At 41.2% G+C, this 18007-nt stretch overlaps 1 protein-coding gene across 3 annotated transcripts in view; it reads left to right on the forward strand.

Annotated features, from left to right (window-relative positions):
- LOC141112598 (uncharacterized) overlaps positions 1 to 18007 on the forward strand; it is a 155580-nt gene that overhangs the window by 110985 nt on the left and 26588 nt on the right. For all 3 annotated transcript variants that reach the window (XM_073605551.1, XM_073605552.1, XM_073605550.1), the window contains one exon: positions 4955 to 5164. In XM_073605551.1, coding sequence (XP_073461652.1) covers positions 4955 to 5164 — 210 coding nt within the window. The remainder of the gene's footprint in view (positions 1 to 4954; positions 5165 to 18007) is intronic.

The following is an 18007-nucleotide window of genomic DNA, read 5'->3' on the forward strand; positions in this document are numbered from 1 at the left end:
ATATGGTGGTCATTTGTTTAGCATATTTCCTCTCCTTTTTGGTTTTACACAATCCAGGATTGTGTCTTTTTGCCCTTTTTGCCTTGGCCGGTTGGCCCACTCCTTCCTTCTGCCCCCAGACAGACCCTGTCCCTGGTTGCCCTTCCGTGTCTCTTCGCCTCTTTTCATTTAAAACTGTTTATCTGCTATGTAAGTATACTTTATGGAGGGAGGGGACCTTGTGCTTTCCACCCTTTTTTGGCTCATAGTCAGTTTCATGATATATATATTTTTTTATTATTGTTATTATTATTATTATTATTATGACATAGTCTCTCCACAGATATGTTGGTTGTGACTGTCTCCAGAAGAAGTGACCATTGTTCCACTAAACGTGTCGAGATATCATCCTGTTATGCCCTAATTCGTCTACCTCTACAATGCTATTTATGCTTAACCAATATATATTTACTTATACTTGAATATATCCTACTTTTATATTATGACATGTATTATTTACTATGTCTATTTTAATCTTGCATTTGGAATAAACTTTGTACTTTTTATGTAAATTTGGTATTAACTTTTTCTTGGCGTTACTGACAAAAAATCCCATGGGCACATCGTGTTTTTGCAAAAATTACAGTATTAGGGACTTCATTCTGCCAACATCTTTGCACTTTAGGCCCTTTTTTGATTTATGCTTATGTTAAGGGAAAGACTCTTTTGAGCTGGCAAAGCCATAGCACATAAATGGATTCAATCTACTCCCCCTTCTGTACGCAAATGGATATAACTGGTTAACCAAATATTAAGATATGAAAAGCTTATCTTCGAACATAGGGGTTGTCCCAAAAAGTGCAATAGTGTGTGGGGTGACTGGTGTTCCTCTTCTCTTACGATAATCAACACTTAAAAAATAATTTTCTTTACCGTTGGTTCTTGACCCTGGGAATTTGCAGTCTTGAATGCAACGATTGTAGTTTTCTACCTACTGGTTTGCATTTTAAATAGATTTCAGGAAGATATTTGGTCACTGGTCTTGATTGGAACTAGGGATGCACTGATACCATTTTTTTTACAATGAGTACGAGTACCAATATTTTTTTTTGTGAAACATGTTTTCAATGTGAACATATGTTAGCATTTCATTAAAAAAAAAATAATGTTTTTTTTTTTTTACTTGACAGTTTGTGCTAAACTGACTTCATCTGCAGATCGAAGTTCATCTGTTTGATCTGTAGATGAAGAAAAACAATAAGATACAAAAAGAAACAATGTTTCTTTTTATCTTTCGGCTGAGCAATGTTGTTGGTAAACATTGCACAGCTGCTTTTTCTTTTTTTTTTGACAACTCCAATTGCCTTCAGTTTACACTTCAGCTGTCAACAGGGGAACCCCAGCACCCCACTCATTAACCGATAATTGCCAGCTTTTTTTTCTGCATTTCAGCTGTCAGTGAGGAAATTCCACTGACAGCTGAAAGAACTGAAAGAACAGAGCCTGGAAGTATCGGTTTCAGGTATCAGAGCATTTGCACAAGTAAAAAACAAACCAAAAAAAAAAAAAACCAATCTGTGAGGAGGTAACATATCACCTCCTCGTCGCCTGTCAAACATCTTCAAAAAGTCATCTACCATGAATTACTTTTCGGGGAGGGGGGGGGGGTTTAAGAGCTGGCACACAAGTGAATGAGCCCTAACAGTATAACTGAAGACAAATAATTTTTGTTTTCATTTTCCATAGAGTGGAGAGGGATTGGAATACTGGTCAGGTTTTTATTGCCGTCTGGGGACCGTTATCACCAAAAGTGAAAGTGAAAAAAATCCCAAATATTGAATGGTCATCTGAACAGTAATAGAGGGGAAATCCCTCACTTTGGAGTGATTTCTTCTCACTTCCTGTTTTGGCTATGGGATAGGAAGTGGAGGCAAATCACCCGGCAATAAGACACAGATAGCAAAAAAAAAAATTGACAGGGATTTTAACACTCCCTTACTCTATCCAAAATGAAAAAATAAGTTTCGTCTTCAGTTTTAATACAAGGTATACAGTACAGTGCTCTCAGCCTGCTGATTGGACACTGAGGAAGCAGTAACACACTGATAAGTCATCAACTCTGCTCACTTATCCAGTCAAAATCTTATATGCTGGAGCATGTTCATTCAGCAAAGCCTGATTGGCTATTAATGCAGCCCCCCCCCCTCTCCCAATTTCAGTACTTCATTTTTCAAACCAGACCCTTTTAAGGTTCATAAAATTATAGCTATTAGTGGAGTATTTTTTTAATATAAAAATTGGGTTTTCTACCACCACCAAAAAAGAACACTTAGGGCGTATGTAAGAAAATATCATCTGGCAAACCTACATTTTCATCCATGGGGCAAAAAATAATGCTACTACTTTTTTGCTGTGCTGTTTGAATGCTTTTCATTGATTTGATGAAACAGAAATCGCCACATTTGGCCACTAGATGGAGTAAAGTATCACAGGAATTTCCTACCATACTTAGCACCATCTATTGACCAAATGCAGCATTTTAAGGGGTTGATTTATAAAGAATTCATGTAGGAGGAATCCACCCAGTGAAAGTACTTGTACATTTATTCTGATCAAATGAGGCAAAAAATTAATGTTATTGTAACATTCTTTTTTTATTATTATAAATGCTTTTTTTTATTGTAAATGATTGATTTTAAATGGAAAATACTGCATTTGGCCTCTTGATGGAGCTAAGTATTATAGGAAATTCCTATGATGCTTTATTCCATCTAGTGGCCAAATGTGGTATTTTGTGTTTTTTTTTTTTGTGCTGTGCACACCAAATGAATGTACATTCATACATACTTTCACTGAGCAAATTGCTATGCAAATTCTTTATAAATCAATCCCTACATTTTAAAACATGTTAGGCTTCTTCCTTAGACATGATATAACATTGGATTTGTGAATCACACATTTATATACAAAACATTAAACAGTCACAAATGCCATCTTCCTGAATCACATAAGTGGTTTCAGCAGTTGAAAACATTCAGGATTTTCAGATAGCAATCAGACATTAAAAATAATAATAAGGGGTTGGCATATAGTTTGGGTATGTGAAGGCCAGACACACTTTACAGCTGGTTGTGATTTGATGATCACTTTGATCATAGCCCCAGATTTCATGTTTCAAGGTGGCTCTTTTCTCTTGCAGCATCTTATGGAGTTATCCTTGCATGCAGAGACTAGAGCCGTGTCTCCCTGCACTGTGTGCATCAAAAGAAGCCCACAGTCCTGTAACTGAGGGTGGCAAGTTACTTACCTACTCCTTCCCCCCCCCCCCCCCGCAGGCTGCACTGTCCACTCTTATGCCCCGTACACACGGTTGGATTTTCAGACGGAAATGTTTGATGGGAGCTTGTTGTCAGAAATTAAGACCATGTGTAGGCTCCATCGGACATTTTCGGAATTTCTGTCACACAAAATTTGGATCTCAAATTTTCCGACAACAAAAACCGTAATTCTAATCGTGTGTACACAATTCCGACGCACAAAGTGCCACGCATGCTCAGAATCAAGCAGAAGAGACGCACTGGCTATTGAATTTCATGTTTCTCGGCTCGTTGTACGTCACCGCGTTCTTGACGTTCGGAATTTCCGACAAGATTTGTGTGACCGTGTGTATGCAAGACAAGTTTGAGCCAACATCTGTCAGAAAATAAAACATGGATTTTGTTGTCGGAATGTCCGATCGTGTGTACACGGCATAAGTTGTTTACTGTGAAGACTGGAAGTTCAGGGAAGCAGCACTGAGAGAGCAGGAGCTAGCAGCATTGAACATTCTAAACTGGGGAATGTTTTTTTTTATTGTGCTTAAAGTGATTGTAAAGGATTGTTTTTTTTTTAAAATAACATATATATTATACTTACCTCCACTGTGCAGCTCGTTTTGCACAGAGTGACCCCGAACATCCTCTTCTGGGGTCTCTCACAGCTCCCTACCACATCAGATAACCGCCTAGGAGAAGTGCTCTCCTGAGGGGGTTACCTTGCGGGTGCGTCCCGCGTCCAGCATTTGGGCCCACAGACACGAAAGCCGGACTTGGCCGCACTCCCCGACGCCCGCGTCATTGGATTTGATTGACAGCAGTGGGAGCCATTAGCTGTGCTGCTATCAACCTATCCAATCAAGAGCCGGGACCCCGTGGACGGAGGGACAGCGCATCCCCGCTGAACAGATGAAGGGGCTCAGGTAAGTAAAACGGGGGGGCTGGGGGGCCGGTGACTGCCAGGTGTTTTTTCACCACAATGCATAGGATGCAATAAGGTGAAAAAACACAAACCTTTACAACACCTTTAATGTGTTAAGCTAAAAAATAGTGAGTAAGATGTTTAAAGCCAATACTACTTTTGGTTTTAAACATCTTCTTTCACACAGTGCAGGTAATGTAATGTATTTCATCTGATGGCAGAGTCATTTTGAAGCCATTAGCTCCCGCTGCTGTTAATCACAGCCAGTGAGGTGGAAGAGGGCTGAGCCATGCTCCTTGTGTTCTATGGATACAGAGAGATGGCTCAGGAGCGAGCACACATAAGTGCCCCCAGTGCAAGCAGCTTGCTCTGAGGGCAACTCGACAAGGTGGAGGGGCCTAGAGAGCCGGTGGGGGACCAGAGAAAAGAGGATCAGGGCTGCTCTGTGCAAAACCATTGAGTTTAACATGTTTGTTATAAAACATTTTAAAAAAAAGAAAATGTCCTTTACAAACGCTTTAAGTTTTATATTTTCTTTAAATGCTTTGACAATGCCTTAAAATTGTAAAAAATATTTTTTTTTCTTTCTTTTGCAAAGGTTAATATTAACTTTTGCATATGTTTACCAGGCTAACTTTAACTGATTTGCTGACTTTGTTTACAGAGCCGAATAGCAAAAAGTTCAAAGTATTTGAAGTTTGTAAATTAAATCTGTTATGTTTGACTTTTATCAACACAGGTGCCAACTCCAGAGATCCGAGCCCACAATCTACATTTTGATCTGTCAGCCTATGGAATCGACGTTGCCAGTGGTGGAAAGGATACTTTGAACAAGCCAGGATTTCACCTGAAAATCTATGGGACCTTTCGCAATCGATATATGGCTTTAGCCTGCCCGGCTTCAGACGCCAAAGTTGTTCGGTTTCTGAGATACACTCCAAATTCTGCTGTAAGTTGAGAAACTTTATTTATATGAACAGAAAATAAACAGTCATGGTGGTGGGAGCATTTATATATGTTTCTAGAGGCTCTGGCACATGTCTACTGCATTCAGGCCACCCACGTTAAGCCCTGTCCAGGTTCACTCTATTGTGACTGGTTGTGGGTGCAGGAATGGCAGTGATTCCTGCACCCGCAACCACCCGCAGTCAAAATGTGCTGCTGTTTAAAAATAAGATGGGGTGCCGTTCATTGTCCATGCATCTCAAACTGCAGCGCATTTGTGGGTGCGGGAACTGCAGGCAAATCGCATAGTGCAAAAGCACCATGTGATTTCCCAGCCGCTGCATTTCCAAAATGGTACATGCGCCTTTTTTCTGTGGGAAACATATGGGCATGGCAACCCTTTTAAATGAATGGGCTGCCATGCCCGAGCAAACGCGGGTCACAAACCCACAATAGTGCGAACCAGACCTAAGTGTACGGGGGCGCAGCGGCTTGTCTTAATTTGACAAGAGTGTGGGTGCAGGTGAGTGTCTTTTTTTGGAGCCAATGTGCTTTTGGGGCCATGCAACCACTACACGCACCCCCATACTCGGATATGGGTGGCCTGCAGGCAGCACCTGGCAGCTCAAGCCACATAAGCACACTGTCCACACACTTTCCAGAATGTAGTCCACATTATAGCCAACAGATGATAAGGAATGCCGGATGGCCACTTACCAGAACCGTAGGACCTCCGTTACGGAGGTCTAATGGGCACACACAAGAGGAAACACTCTGGCGAGGGCGGTAGATTCAAACGTCCGTCCGGCTCCTCTCCTCCAACGCTCAAACCTGGCTCCGCTATGCTCCGTGTGACCCACGTTGGCAAGTAGGAATGAGTGCTTTCAAAATCTTTATCTCTTTATCTCTGTTACGAGCGATCACGGGAGCCCAGCGGTCATCGAGACTCGGCTCCGGGGGCGAGCTGTGGGCACGCCCCTAGTGGCTGCCTTAAGGAGCGACGTAACATGACGGCGATTCTCCTGCCTGTGCCATTCTGCCACAGTATAACTGCGGCGGCTGGTCGGTAAGTGGTTAATGGCTATACCTTTAGATGCATAGCCTTAAGCTGGCCATTGTTTGATTTTCTAAATGCTAGTGGGGTCATTTATTTGACAACAGAAATTTTTTCTCAAGCAAACAAATTTCTAATGATGAATATGGTTTTCTTTTGATCATTTACCTTCATTCCAAAATGAGTTTATAGAGATCCAACCGAGAAGACCCATAGGTTGCCAACATCCCAATTTAGACAATATTATATATGAAGTACCCCCCAAGGAAATACTAAGGGACTTTAAAGGCTAACTGATCAGTACATTTTTAGAAAAAAATATATAGAAATGTATTAATATAAAATATGTGGTGCATACATCACCATCAATAATTGCATAAAAGACAAGAGCAGAATCATATATCAAATATAAATGCAAATCCTTCAATGTTAAGCCCAACGCGTTTCTGGACTTATGTAGAGTCCTTTCTTCAGGGGCATTTCATGCGAGGTAGTTCATTCCAAATTAAATGTTAGGCGGAAATTTTGAAATACTTTCAAAAGACATTTGTCAAGTCTTCGAACGAACTGAAAATTTTTATATTAATGTTTGTACGAATATTTATTCAAGTGTTCAATCGAAAATGTGCTAGCATATGGACAACTTGACTTATGAATGATTTACATTTGTTCGATCTGTTTTATGGAGTTTAAATGTGTGACTAAGACAACTTTTTATTGTCCCTACTGGATATTTTTCCACATATCCTGTCCGTGGGCCAATGCTACAGAAAAAGAAAAATGGTTCTAACCCTTGATCTCATTGTAAAACTGGAAAAAATCTTTTGCTTGGAGTTCTAATTGAATACATTTGCTCCTGTGACCTCCGTGTGTTCTTGTTTCTTTGATCAGAGTTTGCATAATCAGCTGGTAACAGTACTTATATCATCAGTATGTGTTTATGCATTGAGCAGGTAAGATAGGAGAAAATGTATATTCTTATCAGAGCAGACGTCTTTAGAAAAACAAGTACCCATAGGTACAATTTAAATTCAAAATCTGCTTGATAAAGGACCTTTTAGTCAAATAAAAATATGGTCATAATTCAGAGATGAAATAGCAGTCCACTGAGAAATCAAGCTTTTTAAATATTTCCAAAATTGTTTGATTCCTTGGCTAGTCGCCTTAGTAAATCTGGCCATGATGCATTTTAGAGCTTATTCCAGTTTTTTTAAACACATACATTGCTTTAGGCTGAATATACAATAAACAGTAGTAGAAGAGACAAATAACAATATCGGTTCATCTTCCAATCATGGCCCTTTCTTAAGTACCTCAAATCCCATAACAGGATTTCAATATGCAGTACATCTAAAGACATAATGAATTGCATAAACCTAGCAGCAAAACACTGCTCAAAAAATGAAAGGAACACTTTAAAAACACATCAGATCTTAATGGGGAAAAATATCATGCTATATATATATATGATATCTATATATGATTTATCTGATATGGACTGGATAATGTGTAAGGGACAAAAGGATGCCACACCGTTTGATGGAAATGAAAATTATCAACCTACAGAGGGCTGAATTCAAAGACACCTCGAAAATCAAAGTGAAAAAATTATGCAGCAGGCTAGTCCATTTTGCTGCAATTTCATTGCAGCAACTTAAAATGGTACTCAGTAGTTTATATGGCCCCCACATGCTTGTATGCAAGCCTGACAACGTCAGGACATGCTCGTAATGAGACGACAGATGGAGTACTGGGGTATTTCCTCCCAGATCTGGAGCAGGACATCACTGAGCTCCTGAACAGACTGGGGTGCAACCTGGACCAGATGTCAGATGGACCAAAACATAAGGTCCCAGAGGTGTTCTATTGGATTTAGGTCAGGCGAGCTTGGGGGGCCATTCAATGGTATCGATTCGTGCATACTCTCGCCACATGAGGCCGGGCATTGTTGTGCACCAGGAGGAACCCAGGACCCACTGCACCAGCGTAGGGTCTGACAATGGGTCCAAGGGCTTCATCCTGATACCTAATGGCAGTCAGGGTGCCATTGTCTAGCCTGTAGAGGTCTGTGCATCCCTCCATGGATATGCCTCCCCAGACCATCACTGACCCACCACCAAACCGGTCATGCTGAACGATGTTACAGGCAGCATAACGTTCTCCACGGCTTTTCCAGACTCTTTTTACATCTGTCACATGTGCTCAGGGTGAATCTGCTCTCATCTGTGAAAAGCACAGAGTGCCAGTGGTGGACCTGCCAATTCTAGTGTTCACTGGCAAATGCCAATCGAGCTTCATGGTGCTGGGCAGTGAGCACAGGGCCCACTAGAGGACATTGGGCCCTCAGGCCACCCTCATGAAGTCTGTTTCTGATTGTTTGGTCAGAGACATTCACACCAGTGGCCTGCTGGAGGTCATTTTGTAGGGTTCTGGCAGTGCTCATCCTGCTCCTCCTTGCACAAAGGAGCAGATACCGGTCCTGCTGATGGGTTAAAGACCTTCTACGGCCCTGTCCAGCTCTCCTAGAGTAAATACCTGTCTCTGCAATATTCTCCATGCCCTTGAGACTGTGCTGGGAGACACAGCAAACTTTCTGGCAATGGCACATATTGATGTGCCATCCTGGAGGAGTTGGACTGCCTGTGCAACTTCTATAGGATCCAGGTGGCGCCTTATGCTACCAGTAGTGACACTGACTCTAGCCAAATGCAAAACTAGTGAAAACAGTCAGAAAAGATGAGAAGGGGAAAAAAATGTCAGTGGCCTCCACATTTAAGACCATTCCTCTTTTGTAGGTCGTCTCAGTGTTGCCCATCTCGTGCAGCTGTTGTTAATTTCATTAACACCAAAGCAGCTGAATCTGATTAACCCCCTCTGCTACTTAACTGGCCAGATCAATATCCCAGGAGTTTAATTGACTTGATGCTATGTTTTTTTGAGCAGTGTACATGATACCTCACCCTCTCCTCATTTCCATAAAAATATGCCTTTTATTGTTGATGAAGGGGCTGTAGAAGTGGGAACCCTCTACAGCTTTGAGGGATTACACAAGCCTAGGTTTGTAGGGAGACCTCATTGACTGTACCTAGGGAGGCAAGTACAGGGGGTGTCAGGCTGATCTTATTTTTTTATTGTATTTTTTTTAATCCAGGTTCATTTGTAAGTAAGGTATCAAACACAAAACAAGATATACATTTGTTGGAAATTTATATTCAGATGTTGCCATTTATGCTACAAAAAAAATAATTAATTACTAGAGTGATGATCAACTGAACAGGACTATGAGCTGCATTTTGAAGACCATTATCAAGGGGCATTCCACCTGGTGATCATAAAAGTCTTAACCTGGGTGGAATTTCCCTTAAATGTCTAGTTACAGTACAGTCTTTCTTAACCTTTTTACCCCAGAGGAACAATTAAAACAATCTTCTTGTCCTGGGAACCCATGCTGAAATTAATTAATTGGCATCTGAGAGGACAATGCCCCTTAAGTGGTGATCGGAATACCACTCTTACAGACAGCTAAAAAAAACATTGGTGTCATGCTGTTGGTTCTGCAAGTGGCATTGGATCTGGAAGTTTGCAGGTGCCATCAGGTGAGAGGTCAATCAGTTACAGCTCAAGAAACCTCTAGCAGCCTGTGAAGTAACCCTAAGGTTCCACAGAACCCTGAAAGAGAATAGCAGGTCTGGTAGATCTCTCACTAGGTCTCTCAGAATGCATTGTAAGTAGATTGTAAGTAGCATTGTAAGTACCGTAGATGTTTTATGCCCTAAAATTCCACATAAACACCTTGCCAGTAGGTCATGACAGTATTGATTTTTGGTTTTACAAGGCTTCGTGTGATGAAACTTCCCATGCTAATGGAACAAATCTGATTGGCAAGGTTTTTAGATACCACTGATTATATCTAAAGTTAATGAAAAATATAGCTAGCATTTTGAGTGTGGGAAACTGATAGCTCTCATTTTCTGCATTAATCTTTTTAATAAACCTTGATTAATAATAAAACCTATTGATAGTCCTGATATGTACAAAATGTAACGTCAATGTTAATTCATGTAAAGTGGAGATCCTAGATAAAGACATAACTGGTATAGGTAAAGGCAAGCTACCTGACACACATATTATAATATAAATATATAATAGAACAGGGCTCTCTGATTTCTACTGTATTACATTGTATTGTAATTGTACTGTCTGCCCTTATGTTGTAAAGCACTACAACTGTCGGCACTATATAAATCCTGTATAATAATAATATTTATTCTGTCCAGCCAATATTGTGATTCGCACACTTCTGCCATACTGTTCAGTTGAGAGACGGCAAGATAAACAGTAAGAAATAGTGACGCCATCTATTTGGCTTTGCAGTAGCAAAAGTTTTCGAATCACTAGCTGAATTGAATTACAATTAGAAAGTAATATACTCAGAAAGTCATCTTCTACCATAAGAGTGATGGACACTTGGAACAGACTTCCATCAGGTATATATTTAGACAAAAAGGTTAATATAAAAATGAGGGCACAGACTTAATTGATGACTTGGCGTTTTTGTGGCGTTACTCTTCTATATTTCTACATTTTCTTTTGCTGGTTTATGCAATTTGCATTCTATCCAAAGATTCAATGGAGTTCTGTCCAGAGTTCTGTCCAAAGATCCAATGATCCTGATATCCATTTCAAAACATTTCACTCCAAGTCTTCTCTGTTGATGTATACTTTAACTTTAAAGCTCCACTCCAGTCAGAACTCATTTCTCTTTTCAATAGAGTAGAGAAAGCTTATGATGTCCTATTATGGGGCTTGGTGGTCTTTGGTGCGTTGGGATACGCACCCTTGTCCAATTTAAATCTATAATTGCCACATAGGATTGGTTTAAGACTATATAAGGCTTTTGTAACACCCCACCGTAAAATGTACTGGTACAATATTTGATATTTCTCTCAGCAAGAATTATTATAGAAGGGTTGGGGGGAGGGACGTACACAAAGAATGAACAGCACAGAAAAAGTAAAGAGGCATGAAAGAAATGAACAAAATCATTTAACTAGTGGAATTATGTTATTTTTAAATTATACCTTTAATACCCCTGAGTTAGTAGGCAAGACAAGAAAACTGCAAAGACACTTGCAACTGCCTAGGAGACCACACAATAATCACTAAAGGGCCACAGGTTGGGCACAAGGAATCTACAGTGATCAGGCCATGCTACAGCTGTAGATTTTGTGTTTTTTAGTGATATGTAATAATATAGATTATGTTGTGAAATTTTTACCATTTTTCAAGCTCATATGGCCAGGGCCTGTTATCCAATTTGACAAAATTACACTGTCAAGAAAGATCTATTAACTGAGCCTGGAGGGCAAAGTCTGCAATGATTGCATAAACTGCAATGGCAAGAAGTGACTCAAGGGGATGTAATAAGTATAGGATGTGGAAGAAATCAGAAAGCAGTTGCTCACAGCCAGGAGACATGGCAGAAATGCTTGAAGCCTAATTGAACCATCCTTATTTATCACTATATTCAGGGACAGATCTATACTATCCGTTTGGAGATCAGCACAACATTGTATCATGGAACAAGTCACATGCTTCTCTTTGCCTGGAAGCACCTGGTTAGGGTTGCCACTTCATCTTCTTAAACCCGAACACATATGAAATACACAGATTCCGAGGCTAATTTAATGCAGATAAGGCACCAAGTGAGTTTAAAGTGGGAGTCCGGCGACCAATCTTTTTTTTTTTTTTTAGGTCATTGAGACACTTTGCTAATCCCAAAATAATACTCACAGTTTGGGTGTAATATTTCCGCCTCTGTCTGTTTTCGTACTGAAGAATAACTTAAAAAATGTGATGCTGGCTGTTTCCATCTTGCTTGTGGGCATGTGAAGCCCACAAGCCTTGATTTCCTGAATGCGGTGAATGCTGGTCATTCACAGCTTGTTCACGCGCATGATCATTGTTTCCACACTGAATCTTGGAAAGCCTGACACTAAGCTCCCAGGAGACAGTGCGGCGCTGGGGAAAGGCAATAAACACGCCTACTCCCATGGGAGGAGAGACAGGAAGTGCCACAATAAAGTACAATATAAAGGTAATTACAGTGATAAAAAAAAATTTCGTGTGGCATTTGAACATCTATGCAATTAACTGAAGGGGGTAAGATTAAGTTAAAAATTTGAGTGGAACCCCGCTTTAATCACCACCTTAATCAGCCACATAACCTGTGTAATTAATATGTGTTCCATTATAAAGGGATGAGGTGGCAACCCTACACATGGTAGTGTTCGCCTTTTCTGGCAGCTGAGGTTGGGTTCATACTATTGCGAATTGAAATGTGGGTTTCCCCTCATCCAACTTGCATGTCAGGAAAGTGTGCCTGGTCTCAGTGGAGCCAGTTCAAACTGCTGCGGGACGGCTGCTGAGCGAATTGCACAGGAATCTTTGTGCGTCTTCTGGTCCGTTTCAGGTCTGAATTCAGCCAAAAATTCGAACTAAAATTGGACCTGAAACAGTGAACAGGGATGCACTGGACCTCTGCTGTGAGCCGCTCCGCACAGCAGTGTGAACCCAGCTTGAATGTAGAGTAAAGGTAGGGTGAGTATATGCTGATGGAAAGGGGTAATTAATTCAAACCTTTTGCTTTGTGGGCATGGACATAAAACAAGTTTGTATGCAAGGCCTAATCCATATATCCAAGAATTGGGGGGAAGCAACTCTTGTGGATACCTAAATGTTTTAAAGTAAGCCAGTTTTCAGCAGTGTTAAGATACACACTTACAGATCACAGCATGCTAAAGGACTACTGGTTTACACCATAACCCCTCTAAGCAGTAGTAAGCTCTGTAGAAAAAAAAAGACAATATCATAATGCACTGCATAATAGCACATAATGAAAGACTTATCTTAAAACGAAGCCCTCCAGCGGTGCTCTGTTTCTGCTGCAGAGGCTTTCATCTTTACCCGGTCTTCCTTCCGGGTTTGAGGATACCAGGCATCTGATTGGCCTAGCCACAATGATGTCATTCTTGCACATGTGCTTAGGAGTCTTGGCCGTGACATATAGCTGCCTTTCCTTCATGCGCCGGTGCATGCGCCGGTGACGTCCCTGGCTGCTCCTCGCAAAATTATCTCCTAAACGATATTCATTTTACCTACAAAATATATAAAACTCTAGTGGGGAATGTGGCGCTGTTCATACAATGTGTATTTATAGAGAGTGGCAATAATAATGTGAGAAAAACTAAAATAGATGTAAAACAAAACCAGTCAGGTGTAAGCCCTAAATATCACATAGTGTAAAAAGAAAAGATACAAATAAGTCGTGAATAATCATGTAAGAAGTACGTGCAATCAAAGAAATCTTAAATTTTACCAACAAGTGTATGTGCGTGTCGGTAACATGAGTAGGCTAAAAAGCAAAAAAAAGGGTTTTTTTCTTTAAAAAATGCACAAAAAACAACAATGGTGTGGTGATTGATAGGTATACTGGTGCACAAAAATAATCACAAATCCAGTCCAAATAATATAAGTGTCCAAAACCACAAAACAGTGAAAAAAAAAAAAAAAAAATGTCTTGATAATCCAAAAAGACAAAAAAATATATATTCCTTAATGCCTATGAGTCACCAGCTGCTATCCTGAGCCACTCCCAGCCCAGAATGAAAACAAACAGGCCTAGCAACCTGCTAGGCCTGCCTACATTTTCCTACTCTGCCAGAAAATCCTCACTCTAGCACCCACCTAACTAGAGGGTGCTAGAGTGAGGCTAGAGGCACCTCAGATGACGTCTTGATGACGAAACGCGTTAGGCGTGGTCACGTTGGCACGCATACGTCGCTACACATCCTAGTGTTAGTTCGCTTCCGGTTTCGGCTGATCGGCTGTGGAACGCATGCCGCTGCCTCGTCACTGCCTCCACCATCGGCTTTGTTTTCAGCTGGCGGAGCAGTGTCATTTTTAACTACATTTACTGTTATACTTATTTTTATTCATTCTCTTTTTTAATGAGCTGATTGGCTAAATAAAAATACATACTTGGATTTACACTATGAGGCTCCTTCTTTCTCCATACATACGGACACGCTGTGGTGGACTATTTTAAAGGATCAAAGGCAATCCATAAAAGGAAGGGGATCGCGGATCCAGAGAAGGGGACACCGATCGGATTCCAGTAGTGGATTTATCTACACTTGCCCATTACCCCTGCAGGGGTTGGGTCTTCCGGTGAGTGGGGACACAAGCGGGGGTCCCAGAAGAAGTGTTATAAACCACGATCACTATATATACATATTTTTTAAGGAATATATATTTTTTTGTCTTTTTGGATTATCAAGACATTTTTTTCTTTTTTTTTTTTTTTTTCACTGTTTTGTGGTTTTGGACACTTATATTATTTGGACTGGATTTGTGATTATTCTTGTGCACCAGTATACCTATCAATCACCACACCATTGTTGTTTTTTGTGCATTTTTTAAAGAAAAAAAACCTTTTTTTGCTTTTTAGCCTACTCATGTTACCGACATGCACATACACTTGTTGGTATAATTTAAGATTTCTTTGATTGCACGTACTTCTTACATGATTATTCACAACTTATTTGTATCTTTTCTTTTTACACTATGTGATATTTAGGGCTTACACCTGACTGGTTTTGTTTTACATCTATTTTAGTTTTTCTCACATTATTATTGCCACTCTCTATAAATACACATTGTATGAACAGCGCCACATTCCCCACTAGAGTTTTATATATATTCTTTTTGGATTACACTTTGGTGGTTTTCCAATTTTTAGGGGGGGCTGCAGTTCTCCTTTACTTAAGTCCTAAGCGCGGAATATCTCAGTCTACATTTACCTACAGGTAAGCTTTATTATAAGCTTACCTGTAGGTAAAAATCAAATTCCAGGGTTTACTACTACTTTTAGATATCCAGCAGCCCTGAAAGTCCATACAGATATCCAGCAGCCAGTGGGGGACTGTTCCTAGAAGCTGTTAGGAGAGACATGCCATACTGGGAAACTTACTCTTTCCCTCCTCAACAGATAACTCTCCCCAGTGCTACTTCTACTCTCTCCCTAATCATCTGGAGCTGTGTCCCTATCTTACTCCCAAACTGCAGGCATACCTAATAACGCAGAGCCTCCTATTTAAGGACTTCTTTGCCAAGATGGCTACCCAAATCTCACAGGATTTTGGCATCCATTAAATCGAAACTTCACTGCACCACAAACCAAAAACGATGTTTAATTAATTTTTATTATTCAGAGGAAACTCACCTGTCCACCTATGCCTCCATTCTTTATTTTGCTAAGACATTATGTTGAAACCCCCCCTAGCATTTATGGCTGCGACCATCATGAGTAAGGGCAGATGATTCATGTAGCATTTACTTCCTGGAATAAATCTGCCCTTAGCTCAAGCATGCAGCCAGAAGGGTGTGCTTAGCTAAGATAACCCCTCCTGAAGACTCCTGGGAAGTATGACATCATTTGCCTAGGCATGGAAGCCAGGAAGTAACTGAAGAAATGTAAAAAAAAAGTTAAACAAGTAAATATGATAACCTTACATCTATTTACAAATGCTATCAGTATGAGGATTAAAAATAGTCGGTGTTGACTGAAAGGGTGAAGTTCTGCTTTCAGATATGCCATCCTCCCCAAGATGGCCACCTGGAGCCCATAACAGGGGACAAATTAGTTCTCAGTGGTCTCCTACCAGCCTGAAGAATTGGCACAGTGCCACCTTCGTGCTGTTAGATATACTGCAGCTCAACGCCTGCCTACAAGTTTGCCTTTTCCTAAATCATCAGGGTTGCCAGTATGATCAATTTCCCAATGACTGTCCTCTCTAACTCTATATTTATAAAGCAGTAAATATGATTGTAGCACCCTCTAGTTAGGTGGGTGCTAGAGTGAGGATTTTCTGGCAGAGTAGGAAAATGTAGGCAGGCCTAGCAGGTTGCTAGGCCTGTTTGTTTTCATTCTGGGCTGGGAGTGGCTCAGGATAGCAGCTGGTGACTCATAGGCAGCATCACTTCACTGACACCTCCCTCATCCTTCTAGAGAGTTCTAAAAGGAGAGGGGGGAAGAGAGGTGGAGCTGCCTGGGGTATCTTAACCCCTTCGCGATCACCTGCCACAATTAAACTGCGGCAGGTTGGCTCCCCTGGGCGAACCAACATAGCTGTAGGTCAGTTCGTCTTTTGACCACTAGGGCGCCCATGGCGTGACGCCGGAGCCGATGTGCATGCCTGGAGGTTTTGATGACCGGCGGGAACCCGCGATTGCTCCACACAGAGACAGAACGGAGATCTGTCAATGTAAACAGATAGATCTCCGTTCTGTCAGGGGTGAAAAGAGAGATCTGTTGTTCATAATAAGTGTGAACAATGATCGATCTCCTCACCCAGGCAGTCCCATCCCCGCCAGTTAGAATCACTCCCTAGGTAACACAGCTAACCCCTTGATCGCCCCCTACTGTTAACCCCTTCCCTGTCAGTGACATTTACACAGTAATCAGTGCATTTTTATCGCACTGATCGTTGTATAAATGCCAATGGTCCCAAAAATGTGTCAAAAGTGTCCGATCTGTCCGCCATAATGTTGCAGTCCCGATTAAAAATCGCAGATCACCGCTAAAAAAAAAACATAACAATAAAAATGCCATAAATCTTTCCCCTATTTTGTAGACACCATAACGTTTGCATAAACCAAAGAATATACGCTTATTGCGATTCGTATTACCAAAAATATGTAGCAGAATACATATCGGCCTAAACTGAGGAGAAAAATAGCTTTTTTTAAAAAAAATTGGGGCTATTTATTATAGCAAAATGTACAAAATATTGTGTTTTTTTCAAAATTGTCGGTCTTTTTTTGTTTATAGCGCAAAAAATAAAAACCGCAGAGATGATCAAATACCACCAAAAGAAAGCTCTATTTGTTGGAAAAAAAGGACGTCAATTTTGTTTGGGTACAACCGCGCAATTGTCAGTAAAAGCAACGCAGTACTGTATCGCAAAAAATGGCCTGGTCATTGAGCAGCCAAATCTTCCGGGGCTGAAGTGGTTAAGGAGCTTTGACCAATCCCTGGGGTCAGCCCAGGTGGGGAGGAGCTGTCGTGTGGAAGAGCTGGAGTGAGAGAGGTGTGGAGGCTGTCGGGGCTCACGGGGAGCTCCCCAGTCTGGGGGGGGGGTCACCCTGGACTGGGGCTCAGGGGGATCCAGGAAGAGTAACGAGATCCTGGAAGGAGAGGCACATGAGAGAGCAGGAGAGAGGACAGTGGGAGAGAACACTTCTAAGGGTCTCCAGGGAGGACTACTGGTCGCAGCCAGGAGGGCTAGAGAGTGAGCACAGTTGGGAGGACTGGGGAGGCACGCCTGGGAGAACTGGGAGATTGCAGTTGGAGATGGGTGCAGAACCAGTAGAGAGAGGACTGTAGAGAAGGGCAGTGGAAAGGGTTCTTTGCAACCAGGCTGGCTGGCAGGACCTGAAGAGAGCTATCTGGAAGTAGTAGCTGAATAGAGGACAGCTAGCACCTGAACTATTCTACACCACAGGGGCCTGAGGTTCCTGCCTGCAAAAGGCAGTTCACAGAGGCCTGGCTGAAGTAGCGTCAGGCCTATCCACGCGGTGATAGCTATGCTAGCTATATACAGGAGTGTATGTAGGAGTCCTAAGCAAGTTTTCACTTAATTTTCTGGACATCCTATAATTCCCAAATTCCCATCCAAGTTAAATACCATCAATAATAAAAAAAAAATTAAAAAAATCAATGGACTGTTCTAT

This window comes from Aquarana catesbeiana, linkage group LG11 (assembly GCF_042186555.1).
Source record: "Aquarana catesbeiana isolate 2022-GZ linkage group LG11, ASM4218655v1, whole genome shotgun sequence".
Taxonomy (NCBI): Eukaryota; Metazoa; Chordata; class Amphibia; order Anura; family Ranidae; genus Aquarana; species Aquarana catesbeiana.